The sequence below is a fragment of the Ischnura elegans genome, chromosome 3, assembly GCF_921293095.1.
Source record: "Ischnura elegans chromosome 3, ioIscEleg1.1, whole genome shotgun sequence".
Lineage (NCBI taxonomy): Eukaryota > Metazoa > Arthropoda > Insecta > Odonata > Coenagrionidae > Ischnura > Ischnura elegans.
The window spans coordinates 55,136,421-55,155,493 of NC_060248.1; the positions used below are offsets into that span (position 1 = coordinate 55,136,421).

At 36.7% G+C, this 19,073-nt stretch overlaps 1 protein-coding gene across 2 annotated transcripts; it reads right to left on the reverse strand.

The window, feature by feature from the left end:
• Positions 1-1,400: 1,400 nt before the first annotated feature.
• On the reverse strand, positions 1,401-16,943 carry LOC124155809 (protein sneaky). Of its 2 annotated transcripts, XM_046529929.1 has the most exons (14): positions 16,612-16,943; positions 16,429-16,538; positions 13,976-14,209; positions 13,342-13,473; positions 13,135-13,249; positions 12,679-12,819; positions 12,242-12,405; positions 12,026-12,159; positions 9,688-9,883; positions 8,838-8,964; positions 8,327-8,443; positions 5,605-5,747; positions 3,034-3,147; positions 1,401-1,847 (listed from the first exon to the last, which is right to left on the reverse strand). In XM_046529929.1, exons 1-14 carry the CDS (start codon positions 16,868-16,870, stop codon positions 1,494-1,496), a joined length of 2,340 nt encoding a protein of 779 aa, XP_046385885.1. In that variant the 5' UTR covers positions 16,871-16,943; the 3' UTR covers positions 1,401-1,493. The 2 variants fall into 2 exon arrangements, with proteins under 2 accessions (XP_046385885.1, XP_046385886.1); XM_046529930.1 differs by lacking the exon at positions 13,976-14,209 and having other exon boundaries at positions 16,612-16,942.
• Between the last annotated feature and the right edge of the window lie 2,130 nt (positions 16,944-19,073).

The window sequence follows — 19,073 nt, forward strand, 5'->3', positions numbered from 1 at the left end:
ATTTATGAAGTATCTAAAAATTGTCCAAAATTTTTAATATATAATTTTTTTGGAATATGAACTTCAGTCAGCAAGGTAGCCGGAATACATGACAATGTTTTTGAATCCTCTTCATGTTTAGCACAAGTATACCATATATGTGAAGTGACGACACAAATAATACAATAATAATTTCTTAGTTTATGAATGAAATTTTATTTTTAGTGTATTCCCTTCAAGCATTTTTTTCTCCTCCGTTCCTTTATCCATAGAATACATCTCCCAGTAGTCCTTGAGAAGCCGGCTCTCACACCAATAATCCTTCAATTAGATTTCAATGCATATTATTTAACTCTGCCACCTTTAATAGTGTTCCTCTTCTTGAAGTTTTGCCCTGCCTGTAGAGAATCAGTGCAATAAAATGCACTGGTTAATTTTGCTGATTGTATCATGAAGGACAAGCAGAATATCCAGTTTAAAATGGTTTGTCCGGACTTCTATTAAAATGAAGATTTTCTGGAATTTAGCCAAATTGATGTTTTCTGTCGCTGTGGCCCCTGAGAAATGACAGCCAAATGGGCTGTTAACATTTTCCCTACTAAAGACGAAATTATGCATCTGGATGTTTCTTGACCCTGGAGATAAAAGCCACAAATTTTCGTTTGAGATTTTCCAACTCAGATAAACAATTGCTGAATATATACGTTTTCTAGCTCTCCCCCTTTTATGACGGTCAGGGTGCGCGATGTCTTTGTTTCAGGACCCAATACTGTGGATCTTAGGCTTTACCTACTTTAGGTATTCAGCCTCTCGTTTTACATTACCCCTCTTAGCGGTAAAGGACCATGGTCATACAACCCCCCATACCGCACTGACCCCCGATCAGACTACATACAATCCTCAAGGATCAGATCTGAATAGTGCTATCCTATTCATAAATCCCTCCATTGCTAATGTAATTTTCTTCCTTACATCATTACCTGCTGATTTATTTCCCAAGCAGTTGAACTGCTCCACCTGGTTTGTTACTAAGGATGTTTTTAAAAACCAGATAAATTAGATATTTCTGTGATTAATTTTCATGCAGCACAACCCTTATTTTATTCATGCACTGTTTATCTAATGCATCCACCAATGCTTGCAACCCTCTTGCTGTCAACAACTCATTATCCATGAGCCTCATTGATTTAAATATCATCTCCCACACTTTTGATGGGCTACGTGGATTTGAAGAATTTTTGTGGTAAGTTAAGGCATTCAAATCCAACAGCCAATTACTGAATCACTTGTTTCAAAGGATATAACTATTACACAAGTGAACTCCTCCCTTGAAAGCACTCCAAATGAACCCTCATTCTCCCCCAAAAAATATTTCTGTCTCTGATCTCGACCATAAGGAGGGTGTTGTAAGAGATAATGGTTATAAGTTAAAGGCAGACTTTATTTCCATATAAAAATTTATTCACCAGTAATTAACAGCAAATTCATCCAAGGTTGCCCATCATTTACATGCATCAACTATCAAATACTTCATTTTCTGGATCATTTTGAGTAAAATATTTATCCTTTGATGTGCAAACATAGCAAACCTCTTTTATGTCTTTCCAACACTCTTTACAATAGAGAGCTTGACAGTCTGAATTCTGACAAATATGCCACCTCTGTTTCTTATTGTCATCCTCATTTTGATTTATAAGCAGTGCTTGTGAATCCATTATTGCTTTTTCACGAACAAAATTCAATCCCATTTTTCCCTCAGGCAATCTGCAGACCAAACATCGAAGCTGTGCAGCATCAGTCAATCTGTAGAGCCATCCAAAATGTTTAGGATATCGAAATCGTAGTCGCTTGAATAAATTAGTATTCTCCTGCAAAAAATTATGACCAGGAAAGTTCTTCTGAAAGTGCTTTAAAATATTTCTTTAATATTCTCTAACTAGCCTACCAATATCTTTAAACCTACTATAGTTACTTCTTTTCAGTGCTATAATCTTTATTTTTTTAAATTCAATTTTTATAAGTGACAACAAATGAAAGGAGAGTATACAATTATGATATAGTAACAAAATATCCGTATCCCCATTAAGTTTTTTAGCATAACATTTAAAACCCATCAAACATATGTTTACAATGTGCCCATGGTTCAATTCGCCAAAACACATCATAAGTTGGGGCGAGTTCGGACACTTTTTTATAAATAATAATTATTCCTGCATCGAAATAGTTACTAATAGTCGTGGAAATCGAAATTAATAATCTAAAAACCTTTGGAAACCTCATTTTTTTTAAATTGATGTAGCTTCATTTTTACCTACAAAACTTCATTCAAACATGCCTCATGGAGTGGGACGAGTTCAGACACCCGCAAGATAATGACGTTTTCGTTCAGAGTAATCATTTTTGTGACAGTAGAAGACCACATATTTATGTATTGAAACGTGTTCTTACTTGGTACTCTTCTCAAAGTGCATAAGTGGCATAGGTACTACTGATATTATGTACTCACTCAATTATTCAAGGTGAACGTCTTTATGGATTAGTGAGGGTTCAGCTCACTCCAGACCTAGCCTCAGGAATGCTATTTTTTCAGGCATTAAGTGAAGGGGAGCAGTTCCTTTCCTTGGGCTGACTTGTACTTCCACATTGATTGAATGGGTTTTCTGAAGACTTCACCTGAGATTTGAACCCAGGACTACAGTTCGAATCCAAACACTCCACCCACTAGGCTAAAGCACACTCCCCAAAAATACTGATATCATCCATCTATTAAAACTCCTATGACACATCCAGGATAGGGTCAAGGAAAATAACCCTCATTTTTATGGAACAAGGTGGGGGGCCTCGGGGATAACCTCCCACCTCCCACAAAAATTTTGAGAATTTCAGGGCTCGTAACAACACTTAAAGGTTGTCTTAGGGCTCTCTTCTCCTGTATTATATTTGACAACAGGACAAAATTATCATTTTATCTAGTGCGAATTGCATACCACAGGAGGCCATAGGCTCCCTCTCTGGATCTGCCTCTCTCTCTCTTTAATATCAAAATGAACTTACTGAGCGCTTTGCTTCTTTGAATCTTTCCCTCACTTGGGCTGCCATCCGTTTATAATAGTGGGCTCTCTTTCTTAGTGTTTCATTATAAAGGAACAAAATCCTCCTCTTTTCCACCTGAAATAATTAAACAAATTTAAAATGTACAAACATATTTCTTTCTGCCAAATTGATTAAAGGTTGCCTATCACAGTATTCAGATTTTCATTATTCTCTTTTCTATTCAGAGGCTTAACGATCAATGTATACCTATTTAATTTACTTAATATAGGATAGCCGTAATTACCCAAAAGTATAGCTAAAAAGTTTTGTAATGGGAAATGGTGCATCAGGTAGGCCCACTGTTTATGTTTAGAAATTTCATAATAATTTATTTCATTATAAACTTCATTTATAATGTCTTTCAGGGTTAATTAACACTGTTCAGGCTTTACAAAAGAAGACTAAACTGCACCTCATACTGTGCTTGGGTCATCCTTCAATGAGTACTGAAATCAGCTCATAAAACTCATTGCAAAATTCCAGATATAAATTGAATCTAATTCTTCAGAGTCTATTTTACGTAAGGGATTCGTAATGTGGAAGAATTTCCCTCCACGAGGCTCCGGCACAAAAGAGTTAAAGGGTTAAATCACATGAATCGCAAGGTAGATGAACCATAATGAACTCAGCTAATAGTGAAGTTGAATTTAAGTAAAAATGCCTTGGAGAAAAGGTCATTCAAATCAGGGCCGGCCCTAGCAGGTGCGGGGCTAGGGGCGAACCTTCAGTGCGGGGCACTTCACTTAAAATATTAAACTCTATACCCCATCTACAAACTCGAGCATTTTGAACCCCTACCACTCTCTGGCTAGGTATGTGTTCCCCTCCCAAATTCAGTCTTCGTAATTACGCCGTCTGTTAAGTTCCCTCACTCGTTGTTATCACTCACACGACACAGTACTGTACTGACAAACACAATTGCACAATAAAATTACTGCAATGTTATTCCTTTTTCATAGTATTATTTTTTGTCTAGCACGGACGTAACAATAGTTGAAATTGCGTTTTCAAAAATATCATATATTTTAATTTTTTTTTTCACAAACGCCGGGCCCCCCAAAGCACGGGGCCTGGGGCGGTCGCCCCAGTCGCCCCGCCCTAAGGCCGGCCCTGATTCAAATCCAAGCGGAGGAGGGAGAACATGGACTGATGATGAATCGCTAGTCTTTTTTCAAAGTGTCATCACCATTTAAAAGAATCATCTGGAGTGAAACTGGGGAATGATTTCTACAGGTCATTCAAGTTTGGGATGTAAAAGAAAAGAAATACGTAGCTATGAAAAGGCTAGCGGATAGGAGAGAGGAATGAAGAGCTGTGTCAAACCAATCTTAGGATTGTTGACAAATGATGAATCAAGTTTACTCCTTATGTATACATATTTCCTATAAAAGCACTGACATCTTCTTGGCTACCTGTTAGTACTTCATGGAGTATTAACCCTTAGAGTGCCAGGGAGAGCTATCGCACTCCTCCCATCTCTCGCAAGAAGTGCCAGGACCGCTATTGTTAAAACTGGCGCTCCTTATGCAATCTCACTCTTAGATGCTGATAATTAACTAATCATACAATAGGGTGGTTTCCTATTATTTTTTTATTACCTAAATCGAAAGATTATTACTCCTGGAGTACGTATTTCACGCTTTTAGATTTTTAAATGAGGATATCTATTTTTCGCGATTAAATGAAAAGTGAATATTTTCAAGCGCGCGACAACGCGACGCGTAAGTATGAATGCCGGGAAATCTCTCCGTGTGGCGTATTTCTGGTTCCCGTTGCCGCACTGTGAGGTGACCTTGAGGCTAGTTGAGCGCTGATACGACGCAGGCTGCTAGCGGGTAGCTGAGTACCCTGCTGGCCGGTAGCGCTTGGCTTAAATAAGGATTATTAATACCTTATCAAATGAAGAAAACTTTACGACCTTAGTCAGTTTTAATAAGTGATTATTAAGACATGTTTCCCTGAGCTCTGAGCCTCATGCATGCATTGGTAACCTCAGACGTTGTATAACTCCTATCTTCTCGTATAGCAACTAGGTCCCTGTGACGTCACGTGGAGTGGCATCGCATGGGCGCCAATCTGGCCCTTTTCAAATGAGGATAAAAATGGACCATTGCCATTCGTCTAAACCGGTACTTCTAAAACGAAATAATTTGTATATTATGAATACACTCATGGTGGGTAATGAATCGCAATCAATGCCTTTCGTTTTATTTGATGAAGGAAACTACCCTATTGTCAATAGTCATTTTATTTTAACATTAACTATTTTCTTTAAATTATAAAAATTAACTCATATTACCAAAAATTCGTCAAATAATATAATAAAAAGGTGAAACCACATATAATAAAGATTTCCTAAAGTTTTTGAACCTATACCTTCACTTGTCTTTGAGACCTAATTTTTTTCCCTAACCTACCGCAAAATCAGGAAAAATGCCTCGGCACTTATGGCATAGTACCTATAAAAATTTGTTGGCACTCAAAGGGTTTATGTATGCACTAATTTTTGGAATGAATCAATTTTTTTTTTACCTTTCTGTAATAAACAGAACATATGAGTCTCCGAAACCTTTGCGTGTATGCTTCCAATGCTACTAATACCCATATTGCAAAATAAAGTCCATATATTCTCACTATGAAAGACTTGTGCAGCATTGTTGGATTTGGCAGGCATTCTGTCAATGTAAAAATAAAATAATTGATTATTAATGATTCTTTATGTGAACGTTGGATAAAAAGCAGTACATAATAGTAAAATGAATCACATATAATTGAAGGGGTTGGGTTAAAAGAGTGCTAACCATCACTATTTGGCCAAACTGAACAGCCCACGCTATTTTGAGGAAAAATATGAACTTAAAACTCCAACTTTTAATGTAATTTAATGTTAAAATATCACATACATTATAACAGAAAGGTCTTTTTCTGTCTATGCATGCTCTGTTAATACTGCACCAATACAGCACCTACAGTGATGAATGAGATATCATTTTAAACGTCGAATCACTGGCTTTCGACAGAAAATACAATCTCAAATTTCACTCTTTACCCATTAATTTGGCGTACAAGTTTTGATTTTTCCATGTTGATTACTATTTCAAGATATAACGACTCCACACATTTTTAAAATTCTAAATTTCAAAAAAAGGTATAAAAACCCGTTAAATTCATAGCTAAAAATAAAATCTAAGTGAAAGTGCAAAATTTTTGCAATACACTTAATACAAATGTTCTGTAGTTGGTTGTTAAAAAAATCACAAAGATTTATGGATTTAACCACTAGAAATAAAGTTTAGCACTCTTTTACCAGACCCCTTCTATTGTACACTTTATAAAAGGCCTGACAGGTCCGATAATATTTTTAGAGCAATGCATATTTCATCTAAAAATGCAGGGGCAGGTAATTATTTCTGGGGGACAGATCATTCTGCAATGCCTTGTGGGTATAAAATACCTTTTACATTAGCATTAATGCGTCTGAGGTTTGATATGAGTAGTCAAGTGGCTGTTAGATATTCATCAATAATATTTAAACATTGTTAATTAAGTTAAGCTTAAAGATCCTTAAAAGTGTCCTAATTACAGGGATGGCCCCATTAAAAAATTAAATTCTCAAAAAAAATGTTAAAACTTGCCAAAATATGAGCTTTTTTCTTAAGAAAAAACTGAACATTTATTTTGATGGTATGCATTTCATTTCAACAACATGTACATATGTACAGACAGACAGACAGACTGGCAGACTGGACAGACTCTGCATTCATTTTTATGGCATATATTTTTGTAATTTGCTGGTGGCTCAATTTTGGTCTATGAACTCCTGCTCCTTCTAATTTTCTGTTATCAGTTTGTACAACAAAAATTTTTGGGAATAAAGAAATTATTAAATTATAAAAATTATTTTGATGCCCTATGCCAAGGATGTGAGAGGAAAGTGCCTCTAAAATGAAAATTGATTGGCTTTTGAAGGAATTCTATATTATTATAAACTGATCAAATAATCCTTCAGTGCACTACTCTACATAAGGCTGCCTTATCTTTAAGTGTGGAACTCTTGTACTTTTCCACTTCTTCCATCACTTTGAGTGAATTTTTTCACAGTACCCATTAACCTTTTCCTCCCCTGCATCCATACCTAAAATTCTACCAGGGATCAAACCATCTGTAAACCATAAACAATTCCAGGAAAACATCATCTCAGCACAATTTGTCAAATTCCATACCACAAGTTCTTTGACTCCATTCCGCTTTGTTAGGCACTATGAAGCTGCTACTGCTTACTCAGTGCCCTGACTTCCAGGACTTTGAACCATTTGGTTCTTTTTGGTTGTTGGCTTTACCAGCAGATGAGACTAGTCGGTGATAACAATCCCAAGGGTAGAGATTACCATCCCCAAGGGCAGCAATTTCGTCAATCAGCAATGTTGTCGGTTTCAGGAAGAAAAAATTCCTTGCCTTATATCTATTGGTAGAATATGAATAGCCTGGGCTCATATACTACCATGGACCATTTTGGTCAGAAGTTCCCAGTAAAACATGAGGTGCCCTTGCTAATCCTTCCTTTTGTCTTTTGCGCTCACTTTACCCCAACTCCTCCTCATCGGTGGTGGCGAGGTAACGTCTTCGCCTGCCAAACAAGAGGTCACGGGTTCGAGCCCCACCTGGGTATGTTTCCCCAGTCCACGGCATGGTTGTTCATGTACGTTTACTTGTTACATTTGTTGAATACCCCGGTATAAAATGGCCAATAAGAGCTGTATCCGGTGGTTTGAGAATAAAATAAAATATAGCCTAACACAGCCTAATATGCCTCTTTCTCCTTCCACCCAATCTTATCTCACCTTACAACTCCTCCCTCACCCCACACCCTTAGTTTTGCACCCAATTTTTTTAAATCTTATGGTGTATTCATGTACTTTGTTACCTGATATGATGCAAATAAGCTATGAAACCTTGGTCATGCCTATAAAAATTCATGAAGTGAACCGCTATATTCTAAATATTACCTGTAAATTATCTAAATATTCACCTGTAAAAAACAATTAAGTGATATCTTTTTATTGTACACACGTTTCTTGCTGACGCTAATACCTTGATGCAGCCCTTACTATACATTATATCAAAGTTAATAGCAACACAATATTTTCACATAAATATATCCATGAAAGAATGAAGATGAGAAGAATAGGAAAAACAATGAATTTTTGAAAAAATAACAATCAAACGGCATCTTTGGAAGTAAATATGTACATACCATAATTACTTCTCTGATTTTGCACTTGTTGCTTGATGTTAAATCCTCCTAAAATTGAACGTACAAGGTGTGCCATCATGCCTGTACCTTTAACTTTCATGATGAGTTCATGTTTTCCTGAAAGATTAAGTTTTGCATTAACTTTTCTTGAGTGTTCCTCAATTTTATATTGATGCAACTTCTTAAAAAAAATAAAAACGTCAGTAATTCTTTATGAAGAGTAAATTATTGAATATCAAATACAATATTTGGCTGAAAAAAAAACACTGGTAACGCAATAAGTTGACCGTGAATTCATGCTATGAGTGCTATGAGAGGGTATAGTTCAGTGGCCAGGGTTAGGGACACGCCCCGTTGAGTTGGGTCCCAAATTTGAGAGACGAGAATACAAGGGTAACTCCACCCCAAAAAAGACCTCTGCACAGAGAGGTTTAAAATATTCTCAAGCTACTCGTAGCCCAGAAAACGTTTTCCAACAGTAGGCGCACGCATGAAAGGGCTAAATATTTACCTGTTTGATTGAAGTCTATTCTTGCATGCATCCGAATTATTGATAATATTTCTGAGAGCAATCTATCAAATAAAATGAACACAGTTGCAGTAATTGCTTCCAGAAGAATCTTCAGAAAGTTCAGAAACTATAACTCAATGAAAGATAAATTTTCACAGAATTAGCATTTTTATCTTCAGGCAAATAAAAATTTGCTTACATTTGAAATTATGAATAAAATAAGATAAGATTTTGTTGTACCAACAAGAAACTGGAGTACAATGATTTTGTTATCTTTGCTGAGTTATATCATTCAACTTCGCACATGCTAGTGGATTTTCATCCTTCACACTTCCCTTTATTTGAATTGTTACAAACCTAGCTAAAACAATATAAAAATCCACAGAGGCATGGGAAATACATATTACCAGGAGCAGAAACAAGTAAACACCATTAGAAAACTCTGAGATATCCACGTAGGGTATAAAACTTGTATTTCAAAATCTATGAGAAATAGATAAATGTGGATTAGACTGCAAATTAAGCTTTATGCATAAGTTAAAGTCACGGAAGCATTTCTTTCTCCAACGATTTTAGTGGGAACGCTAATGTTGGAAAGTTGTAAATGGCTTAATTGGTATGGTCATTTTAATTAAAATGACCCATGGGAGGATACTGTGATGTTGGAATTGATCCCATTTTCTGAGAGATTCCAATCGAATTAAGTAACATTTTTTGAGCACGTAAATTCTAGAGAGATTAATTAATTCATGATGATCGATTTTCAAATTTATACAGCCCCTTTTTTCATGAGCTAAAAGAAGAGACTTATCACAAAAGAATCTTATGTAAAAATATAATTTTTACTCACAACTGCTTTCCTTTCATCAGGACGAGGGAGAAGAGCAATGAAACTGCATAACTCTGTTTTCTCTCCTTTCTTTAAAGGAAGGAGGGTTAGTTTATTCTGAGCATGCCTTCGAGCATCTATCCGACGAAAATAGGGTGTGATCCAGTAATTATCATGATTGAAATCTTGCAAATATTTGTCGTGATACTCTTGTGATCTATTGAAAAATAAAATGGCCAGAATGTATCTTCAAGTTTTTTTTAAATCTTACATGAGCCTGCTTTCAGCTCTAACAAATTTGCTTGACAATCACATAGACTGAGTTTTACCATTTATTTCTGCCAGAATTTTTATTTTGTCAAAGGGGTTGCTCAGCTTGAACCAAAATACAGTTAAAGTTAATAAATCCATTAAATGGGTTCCTTCATCCCCACCAATTGGGTACATAAGAGTTTTCTCTTTTGCAAAAAAATTTGTCAAATAATTTATTAACTGTACAAGGAAATCACCGAGGTCTGGTCAGTTATGTACTTTTACAGTGTCACATACAAGGGCACTTTGAGTGTAAAAAAAACCTTAAAATACATAACTCTATAGAGGAAGAAGATGCCTAAAAAGTTCAAATGGTGAAACACCAGTAATGAATCCTGAAGATCTGGGTTCAAATCAAGGTTTATCAATCAATTTTCATATGCTATCAAGAATTAAAGGCTGATCTGAGAGTGGAATAAGAAGTTGAGACATGCCATACAGTGTCCAACCAACACTGAGCAGATGGCATCGGTTTCACATTGGTGTATCAATTGTGTGTAACTCCCGTGCCAACAACACTCCCACATGCTTATCAACCAATTTCAAAGCAAACAACCTAACAACTCCAGCAGCTTCAAAAATTGAACCTTTTAAGCACTATTCGTACTCCCGCACCCCTGTGAGGGAAAAGAACTAACTTTCCCATTATAAATCCCTTGTTGTCATTTCTTGATACCCCTTTTGCTGCTGCTCATTTTCTGGAAACCTACCCGTCAAATGCAGCGAAAGAACTGAGTGCATGACAGGGAGGAAGAAAAGCTACGTTCACAGCAGCCTGCTGTGTGAACATTCCAGACACGTTCATAGCAGCAAAAGGGTTAACCTTTTCCCTATTACAGACGAAAATATGTGTCTGGACGTTTCTTGACCCGGGAGATGAAAGCAGCAAATTTTCATCAGAGATATTCCTACACAGGTGAACGAATGCCGAATATATACCTACGTTTTCTAGCTCTCCCCCTTTTATGACGGTCGAGGGTGTGCAATGTCTTTGTTTTGGGACCCCACACTGTGGGTCTTAGGCTTTACCGTCAAAATCTGGGAGCAGGAACCCAGACCACTCGTCTTACATTACCCTTCTTAGTGGTAAGGGACCATGGTCATACAATTGTTTATCCAGTGATTTTTCAAAATAAATATTTGTTCCTTCCTCAAAAAGTAGAAACTAAGAATTGAATTATTTGTCTTTTGAGCAGCATTTACAATTTTTAAACATAATTCTATGATAAATACTAAGTAATATTTTGATTTAAGTATAAAAATCAACATGGAAATTGTTGCTGCAATAAATGCGTTAATATATTGATGGTAGAGCTTTGTTCAAAATTTGACAATTCTCAGAATGAAACGAGGAATTCAATTCGAAGTCTGCAATTTACGTTCAAGCAACATTATCCATACAGCTAATTCATATAAACAAAGCATGTTTGACAGTGAACCAATCCCACTGGTAGGATTATACACCCCGAAAGGAGGGAGCCTAACTACCCTCGGAGTTCGAGATAATGCTGAGTCCCTGCTAGGAAGGGTCAAAAAAGGTTAGTGCTGAGAGTGTGTGATTATCAGCGACAGCCTTCTTAACGAATGTCCTGCAAAAATGCTCCCTACAGAGGGGACGGAAGAATCTCTCGGGGCTCAGTCCAGCAGCCATGCTAAGGCGAGAACTCCACCATCTCGAAAGGGTTAAGCACTCTCTGTACCTTTCATTTTATTTTCTTGAATGTCAGTCAACATCTACTTTTAACTTGGCCATCTTTACTACCTCCTTCAACCTATCCTCCATGCTATGCACTAAGACACTCCCTGCTCAAAATTTCCCTGCATACATTTGATTTATCCTTGAAATTTATAAATGCAACTAGCGTCACAATTTAAAGTCCCACATAGATGATTTGGTCTGAAGCACTGAGAAAGTAAAAGGTTATTCCTGCTTTAATTTCCTCGACAGATCAACTGAAATTTTGGCATTTACTTACCTTAGTGACTTACCTACATTCTCATTACATCTAGAATTATTTTTTGCTTTGGTTCACGAATGTACACTTACTTCAAAAGAACTTTTATGAAGACAAATGACAAAAGTATTCGAGTGGTGCGTGACACTACATCAAAAGAGGCCTTTTTTTCTTTGAAGTCTTGTTGTAAAGACAAAGCAGCTTCCTTGGCATCGGCAATATTAATCTGAGAAGAGGAATAATTAAAAGGAATAAAATTGTAAGGGTATTTAAGAAAATTAATGAAGAAAATGATCCTTTATACATACAGGAGCACGAAATTCAATGGCTTCATATTTAATTTTGACATCACCCAAGCCACCTTTTTTTCCCTCGAATAAGTCTTCAGACTCTTTCAGGGCTGCAAAACTATCACCAAAGCCCGGTTCAACTTCTTTATTTGGATCACACACACTAGCCGATCCTCCAATAGCTTAAAGAAACAGAAATGCTGGAGATGAATGAACACACTATATATTGCTAATTGCTAATATATATTGCTTCCTCAAGTTCAGATTTAGAAGTTTACGGAAAACACAATTTCTATTTTTTGTCAAGACTATTGCCTGAAGAAGAATTAATTACAGGTTGCGATATCATTGCAGAAATTCAGAGAAAAAATTAGCAGATACTTATCTCTGAGTTACTTTCACTAATTTTAAAATTATATGAAACACATGAATGCGTATAGATACAAAAAACTTACAATCCACCACGTTGCATACAAAAGTGAGCTGCATAGGCCAGCAAAGAAGCCATGCTGCCATAAAAGATACTTTATCATAGCATCTATCATAAGCTTTCATAAAAATTTGGTGACATCTTCCAGTTCCATGACTTATAACCTCTAAGAGAAAAATTTGAAATTAGACACCTATAACATCAAACCAATCAAAAAGTTTCACAATTCAGAAAAATTAATGGCTCTGCAAGATTTAAGTTAACTGACTGGGCAAACATTTGACCATGCATGTAAACATGTAGATTTAGTTGATTAAAAGTCTCTATCCCCACCTCTAAGTCCAGCAAGAAGGTAGTGATTAAAATATGCAATCTCCCGAAATGGCAATGGCAGATAGGTGCCCAACCTCTATCCAGTCAATAAGTTCATACAATAAAAATAGAAAGTATACAGCAGAATTAATGAAAAGTAATTACTAACCTGCACACCTTGTTTCCAGCTTTTTCATGTATTCCTTTTCGTATTTTTTACCCTCTGTGTCATTTTCCTTGATTTTGAACTTCTGCTCGATTTCTTCTGACCTCTTAGAATTCCCCTTTCAATAGGAAAAGATCTGGTTTAAGTACCTATTGGTAGTAACATCATTATTTAGAATAGAATATAAGAAATTATCACATAATATCTTACTTGCAAGCTGTCAATGTAGTCATTTTTTTCTTCTTCTTCTTTCACCTCCCTTTCATCCTCAATTTCACTGGCTAGAGGAAGCACTACCTTCTTCATGGATTTCATTGTATTTTTCAATTCAGAAGTATCTGTCTGTAAAAGTTATTTAAATAAGGGATTAAGCCACCACAGAATTTCTGTGGTGGCTTAATCCCTTAAGATGAAGGTTGCTTTCAGGCAGTCATTTTGACTTTTCACTACATGGCCCATATAAAACTGAGCAAATGTCTGCCAAATTATGAGTTTTCTTTTCCATTAATTTTATGTATCAGTAGATTTTTATTTTCTTATTTTAAATTTAGATTTTACTATGGATTTCTGATCCATTATTAAAATGCATATTAATAAAATTTCCTGGCAACTAGAGTGAGCAGATCAGTAATTTGCACTTTTTGCTATTACGTAACTAATGAAGTAGATAAAATTATTGCTGCATCATGATATATGTATTGCAATACTTAATATACCTTTAATATTGAAATATCTCCCCCAATTATTATTTCCCCAACATTTGCCGATATAGACACAGGAGTTATAACATTATCTTCAATGCCAATATTACAATTCCTACTTGACTCCAAGAATTTTAACTAACCTTCATATTTAACAGTGCTTCTTGGAAAGGTTTGTACATCAAATCAAACTTTGATTTGGTAAGATTATAAGTTAGCTCAGTTGTGCATGAGAATACCCTTATAACTTCACGTGCATTGGTGGTTAGATTTTTTATGGGGCCAGCAATGATAAATGTCAGAACTAGAGCTTTCAAAGCACTTCTACCAGCTCGCCCACACATACTGGGTATGGTTAGAAGTGAAATACATTGGATCTGAAATGAAAGAATCCTGAGCAGTTAAACACCCTGAAATCATATGAAACGAAGATGCTATATTCTATAAAGGTGCCCAGTGGCGTAGCGAGGAATTTTGTTTGTGGGGGGAGGGGGAAGGGTCCAAAACCAGGGGCAATCGGGGGAAAATTTTTCAAAAACAGGGTACTAAGCAGAGAGTTTAAAACTAATTTTAACACTTTCCATAATGAAAAAAAACTTCATTTTTCATAAAAATCTTTTGTAAATCCAAGATTTTTCAATATTTTGTATTCTTTTATGATGAAGCAAAGTACCATATTTCTCTGAATATAATTTTGATAATAATAATTTTAAATTAAAAAAGAAGAACTTTGTGCTTTCACATTAATATTTATTCACCACCATGGTTTCAACGTTAGACGTCATCATCAGGTGAACTCTACAGAGGTCCATCACATCCTTTTATACCAGGCTAGGAGGGGTAGGGAGGAAGGTAATTAGGTTGAATGGATTGGTCAACAGAGAATAGGGAGGGGGAAAAAAACTCCCTCCTCTCTGTTGACCAATCCGTTCAGCCTAATTACCTTCCTCCCTACCCCTCCTAGCCTGGTATAAAAGGATGTGATGGACCTCTGTAGAGTTCACCTGATGATGACGTCTAACGTTGAAACCATGGTCGTGAATAAATATTAATGTGAAAGCACAAAGTTCTTCTTTTTTAATTTAATTATGAATCGCTTTCACCAAGTTACCCCTCAAACAATCAATAATAATTTTAATAACCCCTTCCCCCAATTTTGAGGCTTCAGCTTTGGGAAAAGAGTTTTAAGAATTACATTTGAATACCTCGAAGATGTAGTTCCCTAATTACTTTTACTGTGGGCATTTTTGGAAAAAAAGGGGGGTAAATAGAGTAATTGAATTTTTATATTTTACCCCACTGATGGTGTCCATTTCAGTCTCTTCATTTCTGTGCATGAAAATTGTCATTTTGGAGTAGTATCAATGAAGGAATGTAATGAAACCAATTCTAAGTCCCTTAAAAATGGTGCAATCTCCATATTATGTAAGAGACCATACCTTCCATCATTTTTTCCCTCACTTTGCCTTCTGTTAATCCCTACTCCTCTCTTTTCCTGTGGACCACCTGAGGTTGAATTGGTTGAATTGAAGTTGAATTGAGGTTGAATTTTCGGTGGCACATTCACTACTTTTTGTTGTGCCTTCGTGGCGAACAGTGGCGGATCCAGAATAGGGACAAGGAGGGTTAATCTACCGGCAGTATTGGGGGTCTGTATAAAATTAAAATTCTATCTAGTGTGAATTCGATACCCAAGGGAGGGCCTAAGCCCCCCCCCCCCCCATAGATACGCCACTGGTGGCAAACAACACCTCTCACAATCAGCGATAATGCGTCTGAGGTCTGATATGCCTACACAAGTGGCTTTAGGGTATTCATCAATAATTTTTAAACACTATTTGTTAAGTTGGTGCAATAAAAACCTTCATTGGATAGTCATCTTATGATTACAATCTGTCAATTTTTCCAAAAATTGCAATCCCCATACCCTAAGTCGCCTCTGAGGACCACCATAGTAATCTGGTTCAATGGTGCAGCGAGGGGGGGTTTTGGGGGATAAAACTATTAGATATTCACTCCAAATTTAGGATATCGGTTGCGAGGAAAAAGAAATAAACCACGCCATTCTCCAATCGTTTCCGGTTGCTTATCAAAGAAACAAAAACGAAACTTTATTCGTCACAAAAGGAAACAAAACATAATCATAATCCGTACACAATAATGACACACTGCATTAGCATGAATCCAAAAGCAATTGAGATCGCATATCCAACAAAAACCTGAGCTGAGAGAAACTTTTAAGTTTAATCAATCTTACTTAATTTGATTAATGTACTTATAAGAGAGTGTAAGGATTAATAAAATATCCCTCAGAAAGCCATAAAACTCACAATTTTGAACCATTTATCTGGGGGAGAGCCCCTATCCTGGTGGGTATACCACACTCCTCAGGTCTAGTTCCTCCTAAAAACAACTCGTGGAGATACAGATGCAACATTGTGGAATATTTCCTTTGCCAAGTATATGAGCAACCATTATTCTACTGCCTCCAACCCTACCTTCTCCTTAGTACCCTTTTTATCCCTTCTTTTCAAACCCTCCAATTCCCTTTGCACTGCTATGTTACCCAATCACTCAAATAATATGTTTATCTTACCTGAGCAGAAAAAGCATTTCCAATTCCTAGTATTAGGCATAGTATCATTCCAGTCCATGCTGATAAATTGTCACTGAAGTCCAAGTTTGCAAATACAAGTTCATGTATACCTAGAGTGAAAACACTGAACTCAAACAAAATAACTTACACTGAATTGTATTATTTTTGCACATTAATTCTTACCAACTCCAAGCAATACCCCAAATTTGAATCCAGCAAAATATTTCAGAAGTCTGAATCGCAAGCAGCATTGGAATAATTCACCGCAATTCCTCTTCCATCGATTTTTCCACTTTTTTTTGATAGGTTTATCTTGTGAATGATGCTTTGATTTTTTCTTCGGCCAGTATTTAGAGAATATCTCTTTGATGGCAAATGTTTTAAAAATATTTTTAGTTGAAGCCCCATTCAGAATATTTTTAATCTTTGATTGTGCCATCATAGCTGAAGGTTATAGTCCTACATGGAATGACATATATATTAAGCTAACTAAAATTGCCAAGGAAACTTGTTTATTTGTTTATCTTTGTGATATCATGGCTGACATATTGTGAATGATTGTCAAAGGCAGAACTTATCTTTCAGTTCTAGTGTTAATGCGACAAAATTTTTCAACCCTAATGTGATTTTCTCAAGTGTTTTTTTTTATTTATTGTATATAGATACCGCCTTATGGTACCTTTCAGTGTAATAGCCATGGTAATAGCATTTTAAAAAACCAGTACTTCTTGTATGAACCTGCATGCAGAGTGAGGTGGAGTGATTTAGGAAAGAAATATAAAAGTACTCAAGGTTTAAGGGAAGCATGGTGCTGCTGTGGGTAGAGCATTAGCCTCTTGTCAGAGGGGTCCTAAGGTTCAAATCGTGGTGGAATCTTTTAGTATTAATGCATCTGCTTATGGGTAAATAACTTTAAGATGAAATCCAAGCATCTTCAAACAGTGGCGCAGCAGGAGGGTTTTGGGGGATAAAACCACCCCCAGAGCTCAGAGAAATTTTTAAGTTTAATCCAATTTACTTAATTGGATTGATATCACAAATAGAACAGTGTAAGGATTAATAAAATATCCCAAAGAAAGCCGTAAAACTCACCATTTTGAACCATTTATCTTAAAATTCCACAATTTATTAACCCTTTTGCTGCGGTGCACTCTATGGAAATCTACCTGCCAAATGCGGCGAAAGCGCTACGCGCATGGCAGGCAGGAAGAAAAGGTACGTTCACAGTAGCCTGCCATGCGAACATACCAGGTACGTTCACAGCAGTGAAAGGGTTAATCTCGCACCTAACGCTTATCCTGGTGGGTATTCCATACCCCCACACACCCCAGTATTAGTTACACCCAAGCCTTAATTCCTAGCTGCGCCCCTGTCTTCAAACATTGTTTAATGAGAAAGGGAAATATAAATTTGCATTAGAGAGCTACTGTAATGATTACCATTATTTTCCTAGAGTTACAGTAGGTGGGGTGACTGCCACCTCTGCCCCTGAGTTTATGAAGATACTGTATACTCGCTCCTCTCGCGTGTTAGGTCATGCGTGCAATAAGTTAGCCAGCCCCACCCTAGGAGAATCCTTGGCAAGGGAATGCTGCATCCTAAACATTAGATGGGAGCGACCAGTGGCGTCAGCAAATTTCCATTAACACGCGGTAAAATGGATAACGTCTCGATTTTTATCCCCGGTTAAACTAAGTAATGGCCTATGACAGCAAAAAATCAATCCTTTTATTTCGCGAACAATCGGAGTCGTGAGAAAAAATGCAGGTGAACACACCCTCCGCCTTCCTACTTCTATCAATCGGACATGGACCCCAGTGGACTTGTTTCCTTACAGACAGACGTGAGTTTCGCTAAGTTTTGGAAAAAACCTTATCAGTAAATATGGATTTCGAGGAATTATACCTGATCGACAGTACTTACCTCAAAAGACGTCGGATGCTCTTTTCAATAGTGAAGCTTATATGAAAAAATGCAACAAAATAGTGTCAGATTACTTGAATCAAAGTTTTTTTGCAATGACAAAATTATACGTTTTCATTATCTGGTTTATTTGCAACAAACTAAGTGTTTGCAAGTTGTGAAATTCTCACCTTTCATAGTATTTTTAAAAACTTCTATCTAGTTTTTAAGAGCCAGAATAGCGTCCAATCCATTTCTGGACATGCAATTTCCTAAAAAAATTTCAAGGGAGAACCCCCGAAACTCCCGGTAAGGAGGGCCCCATCATGAGCCCCAGCCGTATGCCCCTAATTACCCCAGACCAACGCTGGCTATAAGCGCAGGGCTCGTCCATTACAAGCGAACTTGCGCTGCCAGTGGAAGTGTTTCCTTACACGCAGCCGTGAGTTTCGTTGTTTGAAAAAAAACCTTATCAGTAAATACGGATTTCGAGGAATCATACCTGCTCGACAGTACTTACCTCATAGGACGTCGGATGCTATCTGGTAAGAAAAGATCTTGTTGGGTGAATCGAATTTATCAGAGGAGGAGAACGATGGGCGAGTAAAACCATTTGCATATGGATTTGGAAAATGAATCGCCAAAGATTAAAAAAAAAACTAATATCGTATGACAGAAGAGACTTTCCGTTATATTATGAATAATATAGAGAAAAGGATTAGCACTGTCCCGTCTGAAGTTAA